Genomic DNA, 15,599 nt, shown 5'->3' with positions numbered 1-15,599 from the left:
TAATGCTTCCATTCCTGGTCCATTTCAAGTCAGGGATTATAAATTCAACATCCACATTCTACACAAATTTACTAGAACAAGCATTCAGAGTAAGTCTACTTTACTCTACGAGCACATACACTACAGCTCTCCTAAGCCACGTTCTCTGCTTGTGAACTTGAAAATGATTCATAAAAGCACTGATCAACCAACAAGCAGAAAACAGACCAAAAAAATGAAGGAGGGCATTAAAGATGACTCAACTCTGTTCATTGTGCTTGTTGTCAGTTAAGTATTGTATTTTGATAGTGAAGCGGATAACTGGCTGCCAAGGTCAGGATAGATAGCGCACTCCTCTAGTTCCTTCTTTATCTTTCCTGCCCAGTGCATTCCAACAGCAGAAACTATGGGTAAATGAAGACAAACAGATTGTACTGCACATAGTTCAAATAGTAAGGAGGCGTTAAGATTGAAAAGCAGGGATACGTATTAACCCTGCACATCCAAATGTGAATAGAAATCTTAAAACAGCATGTAAACACTCAAGCACATTTCATCTTACACTGAGAAAAAAAAGCCCGTCAGCAAACAAACCAGTTTAAATTCTGGAAATAATTGGTTTCTTTCTCTGAATATGTTACTGTTTCTTTCCGAGGAGTTCAAGCATACCAGACTTTGGGTAAATAGTGCACAGGAAGCAAAAGAAAGTGTTTGAAATCCTATTTAAAAACCTGATGTAAGATTATTAAAAGATTAGCCTAACCTAGTTTCATCTGAACGCTCTCTTTGTTTGTCCACGTGTCGCGCAAACAAACAGCCTAGCTTTAAGACAGAATCGTGAAATGCGCGCTTACACGTGCCACTGATTTCGAGCTGTAATTGCAAAAATAATCTTCGACTCAAAGTTTAGTTTGTATTTGCCTTTTTTCCTAAACCCGGCAGAACTAAAGAATACCAGCCGTGTGGAAGACAAAATTTGCTGGCAGACTGAACGCACGTACAGCTGAGTTGAGATGTAGAAAACGCTTACCATTAGGCCCAACTTTACGCACGTACGTAAACAATGACGTGTCTCGCTACCGTACGCGGCGTCGCGCGCACTCGCGTTCCGAAATTCGTTGACATTTAATTGCAGCACTTTACTGTCACAGCAACAGTTTATTATATTCAAAACTGTTAAAAGCTATCAGACTACAGGATGTTAGAAAAAAAACGTATCTGTTAGGCGGCTAGAAAGTCATCACAAACCCACCTTCATTGTTCCGGCTCTGTAATTTGGTTCAGATCATGATTTAAATAGTTTATGCTGTAGTCAAAAACCGTACGTTTCACACAAAAAAACCTTTATGATAAATAGTGGGACAGCTGCTGTTTTGTCCGCTTGAATTTCAATAGTTTTTGATGCTAGTCCAGCATGAATGACCCATAAAAGATGCTGAAGTATCTCAAAATTCTCTCTAAAACGTCCACTGTGCGCAAAGACAAACAAGACATTATTACTGCAAGGAGTTTCAAAATTTGGTGAATGTGACACATAACACACTGAGATAATAGTGCACTCTTGTGGACGCTGGAAGTGGTCACACTTAAACTAAGAACTAAATTAAATGAAAACTCTCTGTGCCAGGTGTCAAACACCCTATGGTTTCATTTTCTTTTCATTTTTATCATCACACTTGATTTACATACGCAGAACAGTAAATCAGCAATAATGAAAATGGCCATGAGAATGCAGGAATATCAGGATTTAAAACTCAGGATGACCTTAAAGAAATATAAACGTTACGTGGTCCCTTTCCGTTTTGTTTAACTGATTCATTGCTCTCATGTGATTTCTAAACGGGGCCACGGCTACACTTCAGCCACTTCCTAGCCACTTGAGGAAAAATGAAAAAAATAAATAAATAGCGGATGTCTGTGAATGCGGCTTCATCCACCTTTCTATGCTGTCTATAAAAGCAGACAAAGAAATGATCAAAAGGTCAGACAGTCAAAATAAAACATTTATTTCTACATAAAGAGCAAAGGAATTATATTATGATCTATTTCCATTACAAAGGTTTTGAGTAAAAAAAAAAAAAAAGACGAAGACGAAAGAAAAAAGGACAGTGATATTAAAAACTACATATTCTTAAAGATCATTTCACCTAACATGACCTCATTTCACAAACTATGAAAATATATATATTTATATTTATGGTTTGTATATATGCCACATGACCAATCACATGGATTCAAAAACAAAATTCCTTATAGATCAGTTATTGTAGCTTATTCGTGCCAAATACACATTTGTGACAGTTTCAAAACATATGCAAACTACAAATATTCTCAGGTTTGCACGGGACCCACGATTAACATCACATGTCACATAGTCACCTCATTTCCGATACTGCTGAAGATCACTGTATATATCTGATTGGACTCCATAAAGTTCCTGCCAAGCCATTATGGAGAGAAGACAAATGAAAGAAATATATATATATATATATATATATATATATATATATATATATATATATATATATATATATATATATATATATATATATATATATAGAAATATAAATGAATGTAATAAATGCAAATACTTTTAGTTTTGCAGTCAAATGAATAATTGCTGTACTGCTCATTTTACCTGATAAGGTGATTCCACTTCAATCGTCTTTGGCCTCACTGATGACTGATGAGCTTTTGCTTTAGCTTAAACATCAAAAGAAAAGATTGTCATTTTGACATTTTGATTGGAACATGTGCAGTAATAGCTTTTTGATTTCTCAAAAGCAGCCATACCCGACCCACAGCATCTGGCATGTGCACGTAAACTGCCTCTTCTTTTCTGATGGGAAACCAAACAGTAGACCGAGAGAGCGATGAGGAGTGTGAGGATGATGTCACAAGTGATGATCCCAATGGCCACTCCAATGTCCAGCTGATAACATGAACTGCAGTCTGGGAAACAGAAAAAAACAATGGCTCGTTCACTCTAATATGCCAAAAACCAACTGAATTTCAGATTCAGGGTATTAAGGAACTGTTACCTTGATTCCCCTCGACCAATCCTGCTGTTGAAAGTAAGAGAGGGAAGAGAACATTTTATAATTGCGTGTTCACAGGTCAACCAACCGAACTACAAATGCCATTTCCTCTTGATTTCTTGCATTAATCACTGAGTACATAGTCCTGCAATTCAGTGCAATTAAACCACCCTATTAAACTGATCCAGTGAAGGTATTCATAGTATAATACTAGACATATAAAGTATACATATATATAAAATCATGTATTAAACACATTTATTTTGGAATATACAAAAAGTATGGAATGCAGAAAATACACTATATGTTGGTGTGAAACTATAACTATATACTATAAAATAATAATATATAACAAAAACATGGAGTCTTGTTATGCTTTTTCGACACAGCTATAATTGAATTAGCATCTTTTATCATGTTGATTTTTTTTTTTTGTAGTGAAAACAACGCCGAAATCTGTTTAAGCTTTGCAAATATCGTAAATTGTGCTTCAAAGATTGTGCTTTACTGACTCCGAAGCTGACCGATCATTTTAATGCTGAGGATTTGCAAGGAACAATACGCAAAAAAACATTATTTAAACGTTTATAAATTGTACTCACCGAATAGTGCATTCATGGGGACCATTATGTATGCAGTCCTTCTCATAATGAGGGCAGGTTTAGGAGAGAAATGCTCAGGGTCGGTGCAGCCCTGACTTGAGAAGTGCACAAGAAGCCCGTGAGCTGAAACACCTCGAATTGGAGACCGAATGATATGGAAATAGTCTGTGTGTCAAAAATCACCGAGTATGTGCTGATGACTTATCACCATCCATCAAAATAGAACCAAAGGATATTGGGGAGGAGCTTCATGTGCTGAAGTGCTGTCCTTCACTCACCCACACACACACACACACACACACTTAACCTTGTTCAGTACTTAATGTGTTAACATTTTATAACTTTGATTATTTAGGTTTCAGGTTCAAAGTAAAATCGAAAACCAAATCTGAGCATACATCTGATTTACATATCATGCAACTCAAAATATATGCGCTTATTTTAAAATGTTCTTGGTAAATATAGTTTGACTTCGCAGTAAGTTAGATATGTGAGCAAGAGGCTAGTAAGAGGGACCTGGGTGTTATTGTGGTTAAAAGCCTCACAGCACAGGATGTGACTACTAAAGCCAGCATCTGATAACCCCAAACAGGTAGAAAGCAAAACTTATATCCTGTTCTACTCAATAACCCTTTATTAAAAAAAAAGGATGCTAGTGTTGGTCAGTTTCACCTGAAGATGTGCCTTGTTTAGTAGGCAAACAAACTGATGAGGTCATGTTAGGTTATTTCCCGAAGTTCAGTCTGACAGATAAATGACCTTTGCCTTACAGTAGCATAAACTAAAGCGCACATGCTTTTCAAAGATTATTATCCTATAATTACATGAGTAAGTAAAAGTATAAGTAAAAAGGATGCGCTGAGTGGGTTTTAAATAATTTGTTAATTGCAAATCTATTATTACTGAATAACCTAAGTGCAAATAAATGTAGAAATGTATGTGATGACAACTGCATTTTCTACTTCCTTTTTTCTTTTTTTTTCTTTGCGGACACTCACAGTCTTGTGCTTGTTTTAGATAGGAATTTCTGGGAGATTCCAAAGGGGAGTCATTTTTCATATTTATAACAATACACAAAAAATGCTAAAATACATGCTAATGTAAAAGTATGCATACATGCAGCCAGGACAATGGACACATCTTTGCTGATATTTTATGGGTTAACTCTTCTTTAGCTCAGTTATCAGCTTAGAGCAGAAGCAGAACGTGACTGGAAAAGATCAAGATCCTTAGATAAAAAGAGAGCACAAAGTACATGTTAAACTACATGTACAGATCTTTCATATACACTTGCAAAATATACTTAGTGCACTTTTTGCTTATTAAGCCATGCAGCCATAATTTATTTTGTTTAATTTTGTTTATTAATTGAAAAAAAAGAGTGAATTTTAATTAAAAAAAAGGTCATTCTTCAAAAAAATCTGAATACATTTTTACATCGCGTAAGTTTTACATCTACTTGACCCCTCATTTATTTACTTTTGCAATAAATAACATGGATTACAGTGCTCACAAAATAAACAGAAAAGAATAAATGAAAAGTATGTAAAAAAACATACCTAATACCATTCAATGATACTACTTAACTACTTATGGATCAACAGGGACAAAAAAACTATATAACATGAAGATTCCTAAGAAACAGACAGAATACAATTTTCAATTTAAGAAAAATTTCTGAGGGAGTGACCAAACATATATCCACTAAATATCACCCAAAAGAAACCCAATAAGAAATGAAAGAATTAGAAATAACAAGGTCCAAATTTCTTTTGAACAAAAACAAATAGAACCACAGTGGATTCAAAACTGAAAGGACAAACTGAAAACAATGAGCCACTGTTATTGTTTCTAAAGAGAATACTGACTTCTAGAGAGATGGCCTTTAAAATTGTATTAACTTTTTTTTCTTGTTACAGGAAAGTGATATCTTAAAATAAAATGAGAATAATTCAACAAATTACAATCATTGTCCAACAACTGGCTCACTAACAACATTACTGAACCATTTTTCCAAGGATGTCCTCTTATGTAAAATATTTCAGTTGTTCCAAATAAAAATTGTGTGACAAGAAATTATGCAAAAGCATTTGATAATGATGACTGTAAAGTTTGACAGGGAGTTTACTAATGATATAATTACACAATAATAAAATTAATACAAGCTAACTGTGAAAAGACACATTAAGGGATTACACTCCAAATAGAAGACTGATTGTGGAGAAAGCGTTTAAGCTAATTAATTAATTGAATATTGTGGAAAAAGCTTATTTCAAAAAGTGAAATCTAAAATATATTTTATATTTGTTAAATGTCAAGTAAAACATTTTAAAAGTTTTTTTTTGTTGTTTTAATTTTTATGATTAGAGCTCATAAAAGTCCAAATGCAGTAATACAAAACATGAGAATATTTCTAACATTTCTAAAAGCAGAAAAGTTCCTCAAAGAATATTAATTTCTGCACTCAATTACTGTAAAATATGCCATAGATTCCACATGTGGTTCAGACCAGACATGTTGGCGGACCAATCAAGCACAGTAATATCATGGTCAGCAAACCACTTGGAAGTGGTCTTGTCACTGTGGGTAGGTGCTAAGGTCCTGCTGGAAATGGAAATCAGCTTGTTCAGAAAGTTTTCTTAGCAGATGGAAGAATAAAGTGCTTCAAAATCACCTGACAGAGGGCTGAGTTGACTTCTGACTTGATAAAAAACACAATGGACAAACACCAGCAGATGTCACAGCTCCTGAACCCAAAGCGACTTCAGAAACCTCACACTCTACGTCAAGCAGCTTGGGTTTTGTGCCTCTCCAGTCTTCAGCTTTAATTGGCTCCTTGTGAAGCTCTCCCAAGTGTTTCAATCAGCTTTGCTTGGCAGTATTCTCAAACTTGTGGTCATCCCCGTTGCTTGAACACCTTTTACCCAATTTCTTCCTTCCAGTAAACTTTGCATTTAATATGCTTTGATACAGCACTCTGTGAACAGTCACTCCTTTCAGTAAGGACCCGGGAACCTCTTTGTGGAGCGTATCAGTGATCATCTTCTGGACCTTCTGGACCAGCAGTCTTCCCCATTATTGTAGCATCAAAGAACAAGAGATAACTGGAATTTATGTTGTAGGGATGATCATTTAATGAAACTCAAATATAAATATTCTAATATTTTGAGTTACTGCATTTTGACTTTTATGAGCTGTAAGCTCAAAACATTAAAACATTTTTTTACTTGACATTTAATGAATCTAAAATATATTTGTAGGTTTTGCTTTTTGAAATAAGTGACAAAAAAAAAAAAAAACGTTTCTCTCGATATAAATTGTTTTTTAGATGTACTAGTAGGTTGAGGGTTTAGCCACTTTAGTTCTAGCTGAAGAAAATAGTATCCCCTAGGTGTCAGTGTTTCTCTTCCACAGCATTTATTTCTGTTGATAATGTGCTAAACAGAGCTCCAGTATTTGTATACTCTGATTTAGAAATAGTTTAATTAGGCCCATTGTTTTCAGTGTAATGATATAAATATTGTAATTCCGTCTTATTTACAAAGCAACTCTGACATAGTTTAAAATGTGCAGATCCTCAGGCTAAGCTAGAAATATGTTCAGAATATAAATCATCATCTATGATCGTAACAGGTGTTTTGGTGTGAAATGTCAGTTTTTGGTTCATCATGTCATTCTTCCAAAGATCTTCATGTTTTGCAGTTTGCTCTGACATTCATGTAGACTTCGTCAGCTAAAGAAACACATGGACACGTACACGTTAAATGTCTATTGGTTTCAGAATTGCTAAAGAAAACCCGTCTCTGACATTTCTCACCGTTTTCTTTCTTTTGCCTACGCTTGCTGGCATACCAGTAGGTGGTAGTAACAATGAGGACCGTCACCGCAACATCAGCGAATATAACACCTGCAATAGTGCCAGAACCGACTCCATAACATGAGGCTTTCTCTGTGAGACAGAATATGCGGTTAAAGCATACATCCTGTTTAATACATCACGTAAAGAAATGCAAAGAGGTGCAAATTATCATGCAGGAGACTTATATGAATGATTTAAAGTTGCATTCCCTGCTGGTGGACTGGTTTTAAAGGAGTTTTGGCCTCTTTCGTAGCTGATACAGCCAGCTAAAACCAGTTACTTTCATCTTAAACCAGCTAAGATGTCTATCCATGTTAGGCTGGTTTAAGCCGGGTTTCTTCAGCAGATAATACATTTGCTCACCAAAAATCATTCTTACCTTCAAATGCACTGACCGTAGCTTGACACCCAAAGAAAAAAAACAAGAGTTAGAGAAAAGAAACGTATTAAGTTTTGTTTTTTTAGTGGACAGTGTATACTTATTAAATCAGTGATTCTCGATTCCAGTTAACAACAGTTATCAATATTATGCATCATTTCACCTAAACCACCACAAAATAATGTGGAAAATTACAACGGTTAATCTGCTTTCTCTGAAAAGCACACCCATCTAACAGGATATTGCTGCAAACCATGCAGTGCACGGTGGTCTCACAGATCTGGGTGAAGAAAAAAAAAAAAAAAAGAGAGAGAGATGGAAAAAAAAAAAAAACCCAAACGTTTGTCTCACCTACCTAACAGATAGATGGAAAAAAATATCAGAAAGCCTCTCTTTGTCGTTTCCGGTGTCATCGTTGTGTGTTATTTCATCTAACAAAACGCAGTTGTATTCAATCAATAAAAATGTCAACATATTTCAAAATTAATAGCACTTCACCGTAGTTATATCTATGCTATTATACCAAGCTTTAGCACGATAAGCCTTATTGATAATCTTAAAAAGACATGCAAGTTGAAAAATGCGAGTATAATAAAAGGAATACAAGTATATATATACACACACACACACATGCATATATATATATATATATATATATATATATATATATATATATATATATATATATATATATATATATATATATATAATTTCTTTAATTCAATTATTATTAAACGAGGAGAGTTTCTTACCAGTGAAGTGCTATGCAGCGATTCATCATATGAAGTTCCTCATCAGTTAACCTGCTTCCGCCCACTTTTTAGTTTCCCTCTGAGTCATGTGTGTCGACAGAGCTTCCAATGAATATTTACAAGACCTTTAAGGGTAAAAAAAACGAGCATATACAGCACCATAATTCCACACCATATTTTCAATAATAACGATCCATCAATAAAGAGGTTTTTTTTTTTTTGTGTGAAAATCTGTATTTCACAATCCATTTTACCAGCACTGTATTAATTCAAAACAATCACCAAAACAACATGCCATCATGAATCTGTGCCATCATAGAATCCTAATTATTTTGAATACACTCAAATAGAGAATTGAAAGATTTACTGAAACATTTCTGTAAAAAACAAAAAAACAACTGTAATCGTAGCTAGCTTGCCTCTTCCCTTCCCCTTCCCTTGTTTCTGTTCTTTTTAACACCTCCTGACCACACAAAAAAAAACCTTTATGGAGTAAACAATTTATATCCAACATCTGAGATACAGAAATGCTCGAACTTTCATACATTATTGATTCTACTGATATATATATATAAGTAGGATATAATTATATTTTATTGAAAGTGCACTGACAACTGCTGTAGTGGTGACACTAATTACCTTAGAATACTTGTTTTGAAAGTCACAATCATCTTAAACTAAAGGCTAAATTTTGAACATATATAAAGCAAAAAGAAAGAATTTTCCCCATTCTCCAATCTGCATTTATTGCATCTAGAAGACAACATAAACACAAAATGATAAAAAAAAATTCAAAAGTGGAACACATTCAAAACACACTTTGTTTAAACAAACATCCATCTTTCCCAAATTTCAATTTGGCAAAAATGACTGTGACCCCTGTTTTACAAGTAAACGGAATGGAAGTTAAGTCTGTGTTATATCAATAACTGCAAATCAATTTAAAACAATAGTAATAAAAAAACCAAATACTTGAACTAAATGTCACAACTCTGTGCCAGATCGTAGTCTTTTTCTTGAAGGACTACATGGAGAGGATTGTTCTGTAGTGTGAGAGGAACGGCTAACAGTAGAGAGCTCAGGACTGTCGGTGTCGGCTGCATGCTTCATGTAGTGCTGGATCATATCCTTTTCAGGAAGGACTTGTCCACAGGTCACACATTCATGAAGCTCACCTTCCAACATATCCACTCCGCTGTCTTCATCCCCAATCTCCACTTCCATGCTGCTCGATTCCGCATCTTCATTAATTTCAACCTCTACATCAAAACCAGATTCGTTTTGACCCGATGGACAGTTTTCTGATTTGTCCCACGTCACGGTAGATTCCATTTGAGACTCTGCACACATCCTGTCAGATGACACCAATTCTTTGCATAATCTCTTATCTTTACTGGCCTTTTTGTGGCATGTCATTTCTGGAGAACACGAGACCAGATTATGAGAATCCAGCATTTGCTTTTCTGGTTTTCTCTTTAAAACGTCTACTACTGACATTACAGGTGAGTCGTCGGGGTCCTTCAAATTTGAAGAGCTTTTCTTGAGGTTTTCACCACCATCTTTCTCCTCCTGTACGTTTACTAGACATAAAGGTGTCTTGAGAGATGCATTTTCTGATGAACTCCCAGGAACTGTTTTTTCATCGCCCAGTGCATTAGGCTTCAAATCTGATTGAGTTTCCTGCTTGTTCTCCACTACTTGAGCAGTAACGTCTGTTCCCTGATTTGCTACAGCCACACTTGCAGCCTGTTCTCCTGCCTTTACATTTTCTGTGGCAAACAGTTGAACAGAACCCTGATCTTCTAAAACAGTCCACCTCTTCTGTGAGGCACTATCCTGACTTTGCACAGGAATGAGTGCGTTTAAAGGAATGTTGGTTTTGCTGGGCTCTACAGCGTCTTTCTCCACCTCTTTACTAAAGACAGTGCCAGACGAGACCGCCGGTATGGAAACAATATGTGGGGCAGGTGAAGGCGTTTCTATGACCAGAGAGGATGGTAAAAAGTTTTGGGAGCTCTTGGTAGGAACTGAGGTAGTCGAGTACGGTGTAGTGGGAACTGGCAGAAGCATGACCAAAGGCATACCTGGAGGAGGCTCTTTATTTAAAGTAAACTTCCACCTACCATCAGCAAACTTATGCTTGTCACCGAACGGAACCATGTGGACTTCCTTCAAGCTACTGGGGAATGAGGCCTGAGCAACAGTTTGGATGATTATGTTAGAAGTTACTGGTTTCATTATTTGTGGAAAGGGAGTTGCTTTTGGTTTGGATTTCTTCACAGCAGCCTGCAAACAGAATTATATTTTTAAGTAAATTTTTTTTTTACAGATTTATACAGCTTTATATAATATATACACTTTTTCTATTAATTTGTTAACAAAAAGTAGAAATATTTTACATTTTATTAAAGCCAAATAAATTTTACTAAAGCAAAAACAAACATCTTGAAAAGGTTGTGTATTCACCAACTATTAAATGTAAAACAACAGTTTTCAATTACAATCCAATTTGCCACATTTTACAATAAAATCATCTTTCTAAAATAATAATATAAATAATTGTTAATCATAGTGTAATTGTTAACAACCAACCTTTACCAAATGCTGTCATTTAGTTTAATTTTAAATAGATATTTCAACCAAAAACATTTTATCATCATTTACACAAGTTTTTAGTGGGGACCAGTAACTGTTTGGCCAGCAGCAATTTAAAAAAAATCATACAGGTTTCAAACAATATATAATATATAATAATACAATAATACAATATATAATATAAATAAATAAATATTAGTTTATATACAGTTTTATTATTATGTCAAATTCAATCAATGTGAATTTTCTCTACGTGTTATTTATTAATATGTTTTACTTTTTTTTCAGTAAAAAACCTCCTACTTTTAAGTACGGGCCATTTTGGTACCTCTAGATTTATAAATAGCGAGCGAGAGAAACCGAAAGAAACTGAAAGTGCATACCACTGGGGGTGTCACCACTCCACAAGTCTTCAGGTGGCCGTCATAACCCTGTTGATGTGGGAAGCCCAGGCCACAGTCCTGACAGAAACATGGCCTCTGTCCTGCATGCCCTCCCATGTGTGACATAAGCATGAGTGACGAGCGGAAACCCATCCCACATTCTGCACATTTTAAGACCCTCTGGTGAGTGCTTCCGTGCTTCTTTAATTCCTCAATGCTCGCAAAGACTTGTCCACATTCCATGCAGCGGATCTCGTCAGTCTTGGAAGGCAAAGCTCCTTGATGACCCCAGCATCCCGTGTCCTTCTTATGCTTATCAAAATCCCCCTGACTCTGAAAGAAGACCAAACATGCCATGCACTGGATGTTCTCTGGCTTACACTCGTGGTTGTGGTAGAGAGACGGCAAACGGAAATGACGTTTGCACTTTAGACACGTATACGGTAAGACGCCCAAGTGAGAGAAACTGTGGCGTAACAAAGAAGCCTTGCTGGAGAAGGTCCGCTCACAGTCCGAGCAGGAGAAGATGCCTCTGCTGTGCCATTCCAGGTGTCGGAGCAGCGAGTTGCGAAGGCAAAAACTGGCGCCGCATTTCAGGCACAAATGCCGCTTCGCCTGTTGCCTGTGTGCTTCGACGTGAGCCTTGCACGCTTCTATGTCAGTGAAAATCTGTTTGCAAAAATCACACTGATAGAACTCTTTCTCAAAATGGTTGGTGTCCAAGTGCTGCTGGAGCTGTTCCTCGGTCTCAAAGATGGTTGAGCAAACACGACAGTGGATGGAGGCCTTTTGGGAGTGGGAGCGGAGGTGCGTACGGTAATTGACTAACTGGCAGAACTGCTTGCCGCATTCATCGCAGCGGTAGGGGCGAACACCCGTATGCATGTTTAAATGCTCCCGGAGCAAGAAGAGAGAGGAGAAGGTGAGATCACAAACATGGCAGCGATTCTCTTCATTCTCTCCAGATCCGTTTGTCTCTGAAATTAAAGGAGAAAAAAAAAACTGTATCAGTAGCTGCTGTAACAGGAAATTGTTTGTTCTGTCAGGCTGTGGGGATCATCCATTAGAACGGGCTGGAAATAACCAGCAAATCAGTTTGTTTTGCATAGGCTTATGCATATAGGCTTATAGCACTTTTCAGCAAAAAAAACGAATTATAAAAGTAAAAGTATTGCAGAGTTGCATCTTTTCTGAATAATTTAAAACAAGTAGTTTATTGTAAATGAATATGTTACAAAAGAATTGGCACATATTTCTGCAGACAAACGTTTTTTAACAAGTGAAAAACCCAAAAACTGTGTGTTATTATGCGGTTACATACATTAGCTAGTAAGTGCTAAAAAATACATTTTAATTAGCAATTTTTAGTGTATTTAAACATTAATTTATATTATCATTAACAGTGACAAAGGTACTTAAAGAAAAATTTGCATATATAAATAAATATTGTTAATGATAAAAAGCTTCAATAACAAACTGGCTCAGCAGAACAAAACTATTATTCTTAAATAATAATCTACAGAGTAGTGTATAAACTAAAAATCACAAACCATTGTTTGGAAAATGATAATAGTACCTGACAAAGAAACATCATCATCATCTTCCTCCATCACCTTGTCCTCCACAACATAATCTTCCTCCTCTTCTTCTATCTCTTCTTCCTCAATATCATCATCATCATCTTCATCATCATCATCTTCATCGGTTAAAACAAATTCTGCATCCTCATCTGTCCTTTCTTCACCAGACATAGCATCATCTACTGTGATAGCAGTGGCTTCCTGGCTCACTTCTAAATATGTCTGTTCCTTGTAATTGTTTTTAGTTCCCTCTTTTCCGTTTTGCTCTTCATTGTGATCATCATCATCCTCATTTCTCTGTTCTGTTCCTTCTCTTCTCTTTCTTCTTCTTTTCCACGAATTGCAAATGACTTTATCCTTCTTCTCTGTGAAACTGATTGTGGAATTGCTTGGAGCCGTTTCTCTTTTACTCGACGAGTCATCTTTAAAGGGAGTGTAATATTGATGGTCCTGTAGAAAGCTTCTGTCGGACGACGAGCTCGCAACAACGCAGTGATCTTCGTGACTTTCTGTGGATGTTTCAGTCTCTGGCGTTGGCTTTTCAGTGCCATTCTGGGTTGGCAAAAAGTTGTCTTTAACACTCTGGGGCTCACATAGAGGGAAATTCCAGTTTGAAAAACCCAACTCTGTCAACTGAATATCGAGGGTGAACTCTGACATTGTGCCTTGGAGAGAAATAAAAAAAAAAAACTGTCAAGTCACGAAGGCAAATACTCTGATTTGTACACTTTTTCATTAATAAAGAGCCACAACTACCACATACATAAACATAGCGCGTGTGTGTTTTTCTATCATTTACAAGCATAATTTTAACTGAACACTTCACGCATGCATAAATGTACATGTAACATAGTTTATAATATCGTATTATACCTAAAGAGGTCTTTCCTGTTTGCAGAGAAATTAAGCAAACATAACGATAATGTCTACAACGTCTAAAATGAGCTGCTTGGTTTAAAGACACAGTAACGTTTTGAATATGATCGCTCTGTTAATTCAATCACCGCGGTGAATACAGAAGCAAGCTTACTTCGTTCATATTACGTTACCTAGAAGTCTCCGACGAGCATATGCAAGCACCTTCTGTTCAGCAATGCAAAAATCAATCTCTGATTATGCCGGGTTTATTAACTGCTCAACGACATTGTGTTGTGATAATAAACCACTACGTTACTGTATACTGCTTGATGGTAAATGCCGCCAGGGCTAAAACTGTTTTGTCACGACTGGCTATAATAAAGCTCAAATCAAGTTGCATGAGCATACAGAAGAAACAAGGTGAGCCACCGTTCATCCGATACTTTCCGGTATAAAATGCCTGACTAGAATGTAGAGAGCGCCGCCTGCAGGAGGGGAGCGTGAGCGCGCCCTAGAGATACCAATCAGAAGGGACGACGCGTTTGTCTAAACTGTTAGTTTGCACTTAATTGTGTTGCTTTTCGGGCCGTTAAAGCGCAAACATGATTAAATAAATGCACTTGTCCACATTAAGCTGAACACAAAAACAAAGTGCAACGGATGCACTTAGTAGTGCAGGGAATAAGGGGCGTGGTTTAAGTTATACGTTAAAATATAAATTGCATTTAAAATGTGACGACAGCAAACGAAACACGTTATAATATGATATATATTGACTCGCACAATTCTTTGTAACTGTATGAAAAACCACACAGATCAAGCTGTTAATTTATTAGCTGATGCTATGTTTTACCTGTAGTAAAATATCCGCTGCATGTTTATACGTGTTTACATCTTCGTGGTTTTAGATATGGGATTCCTTTTTATGTATTGTTATTTTTTGTTATCCTTCCTTTATATGTATTGGTTTTGATCACAGGAAGAAGATGCCAGCCTTTCCGGTGTCACGGAAAACCCTTTCCCGCTTGCTAATGCATGTCTGTGATCGCACTGTCCTGAAATCATGTTCTAGTTCATTAAACAAGCTTCCCTTAACTACTTAGCTCAGCATACTTAGAGTGGAACGATCTAAACAAAGGCTAACTGAAAAGGTAGTTAAAAACAAAAGTTGATGGAGCTAATAGACATTGTTAAACTTGTGAGATGTTCAGGCTGATCTTTGTTAAGAGCAATTATGTAAATATAATTTTAAAGGATTTTTCAATAAATGCTTTGCAATTAGGCAGAAATGAAACGTTATCTTAATTCCGAAATAATGTATGGCAAAAAATAAGACACTTTAATTTGTGGTAGCAAAAGTTGGTCTTAAAATAATAATATTATTAAGTATTAAGTACCTCCTTGCTGATCTCATTAATTCATCATCATGGAAATTCTTTATGGATACACCATGAATCCGAATATCAACACATAAAAATAAATAAATCGGAAAACATTTTAAAACATTTTCAATTAATTATTCAGACATTTACTTCAATCAGAGAACTGTCTTAGTTGTGGGTAACATTTAAGTT

The 15,599-nt window shown here is 36.0% G+C and overlaps 3 protein-coding genes across 6 annotated transcripts; all 3 read right to left on the bottom strand.

Moving 5' to 3' along the window:
• LOC122360717 (transmembrane immune signaling adaptor TYROBP) lies at window positions 1–3,847 on the bottom strand. Of its 2 annotated transcripts, XM_043261538.1 has the most exons (6): window positions 3,620–3,847; window positions 3,021–3,044; window positions 2,773–2,931; window positions 2,618–2,682; window positions 2,359–2,416; window positions 1–383 (listed from the first exon to the last, which is right to left on the bottom strand). In XM_043261538.1, the coding sequence occupies exons 1-5, from the start codon at window positions 3,663–3,665 to the stop codon at window positions 2,360–2,362; spliced, it is 351 nt and encodes a 116-aa protein (XP_043117473.1). In that variant the 5' UTR covers window positions 3,666–3,847; the 3' UTR covers window positions 1–383; window position 2,359. The 2 variants fall into 2 exon arrangements, with proteins under 2 accessions (XP_043117473.1, XP_043117472.1); XM_043261537.1 differs by lacking the exon at window positions 1–383 and having other exon boundaries at window positions 1,975–2,416; window positions 3,620–3,846.
• Window positions 3,848–7,083: 3,236 nt separating this feature from the next.
• hcst (hematopoietic cell signal transducer) lies at window positions 7,084–8,746 on the bottom strand. The gene is made up of 5 exons (XM_043260238.1): window positions 8,610–8,746; window positions 8,213–8,288; window positions 7,858–7,878; window positions 7,437–7,568; window positions 7,084–7,352 (listed from the first exon to the last, which is right to left on the bottom strand). Exons 2-5 carry the CDS (start codon window positions 8,268–8,270, stop codon window positions 7,309–7,311), a joined length of 255 nt encoding a protein of 84 aa, XP_043116173.1. The 5' UTR covers window positions 8,271–8,288; window positions 8,610–8,746; the 3' UTR covers window positions 7,084–7,308.
• Window positions 8,747–9,318: 572 nt separating this feature from the next.
• Window positions 9,319–15,373, bottom strand: wu:fe05a04 (zinc finger and BTB domain-containing protein 41). 3 transcript variants are annotated; one of them, XM_043260234.1, is made up of 4 exons: window positions 14,879–15,373; window positions 13,164–13,832; window positions 11,588–12,564; window positions 9,319–10,895 (listed from the first exon to the last, which is right to left on the bottom strand). In XM_043260234.1, exons 2-4 carry the CDS (start codon window positions 13,825–13,827, stop codon window positions 9,594–9,596), a joined length of 2,943 nt encoding a protein of 980 aa, XP_043116169.1. In that variant the 5' UTR covers window positions 13,828–13,832; window positions 14,879–15,373; the 3' UTR covers window positions 9,319–9,593. The 3 variants fall into 3 exon arrangements, with proteins under 3 accessions (XP_043116169.1, XP_043116168.1, XP_043116167.1); XM_043260233.1 differs by lacking the exon at window positions 14,879–15,373 and adding an exon at window positions 14,198–14,835 and having other exon boundaries at window positions 9,320–10,895; XM_043260232.1 differs by lacking the exon at window positions 14,879–15,373 and adding an exon at window positions 14,217–14,834 and having other exon boundaries at window positions 9,320–10,895.
• Window positions 15,374–15,599: the final 226 nt, after the last annotated feature.

The sequence above is a fragment of the Puntigrus tetrazona genome, chromosome 16 (assembly GCF_018831695.1).
Source record: "Puntigrus tetrazona isolate hp1 chromosome 16, ASM1883169v1, whole genome shotgun sequence".
NCBI lineage: Eukaryota > Metazoa > Chordata > Actinopteri > Cypriniformes > Cyprinidae > Puntigrus > Puntigrus tetrazona.
The sequence above is the reverse complement of the archived record's forward strand: the minus strand, read 5'-3'. Positions and strand labels throughout refer to the sequence as shown.

Bases quoted from the DNA above. Each gene is read 5' to 3' on its own strand.
- LOC122360717 (XM_043261538.1), bottom strand. From the start codon at position 3,665: ATGAGAAGGACTGCATACATAATGGTCCCCATGAATGCACTATTCG. The intron at 2,932-3,020 runs GTAACAGTTCCT...TCTGTTTCCCAG, and splicing joins ATTGGTCGAGGGGAATCAAG to ACTGCAGTTCATGTTATCAG. The intron at 2,683-2,772 runs GTATGGCTGCTT...TTGATGTTTAAG, and splicing joins TGCCAGATGCTGTGGGTCGG to CTAAAGCAAAAGCTCATCAG.
- hcst (XM_043260238.1), bottom strand. From the start codon at position 8,270: ATGACACCGGAAACGACAAAGAGAGGCTTTCTGATATTTTTTTCCATC. The intron at 7,879-8,212 runs GTAGGTGAGACA...TTGGGTGTCAAG, and splicing joins TTTTTCCATCTATCTGTTAG to CTACGGTCAGTGCATTTGAA. The intron at 7,569-7,857 runs GTAAGAATGATT...TCTGTCTCACAG, and splicing joins TACGGTCAGTGCATTTGAAG to AGAAAGCCTCATGTTATGGA.
- wu:fe05a04 (XM_043260234.1), bottom strand. From the start codon at position 13,827: ATGTCAGAGTTCACCCTCGATATTCAGTTGACAGAGTTGGGTTTTTCA. The intron at 12,565-13,163 runs GTACTATTATCA...CTTTAATTTCAG, and splicing joins TGATGATGTTTCTTTGTCAG to AGACAAACGGATCTGGAGAG. The intron at 10,896-11,587 runs GTATGCACTTTC...TTCTGTTTGCAG, and splicing joins GAGTGGTGACACCCCCAGTG to GCTGCTGTGAAGAAATCCAA.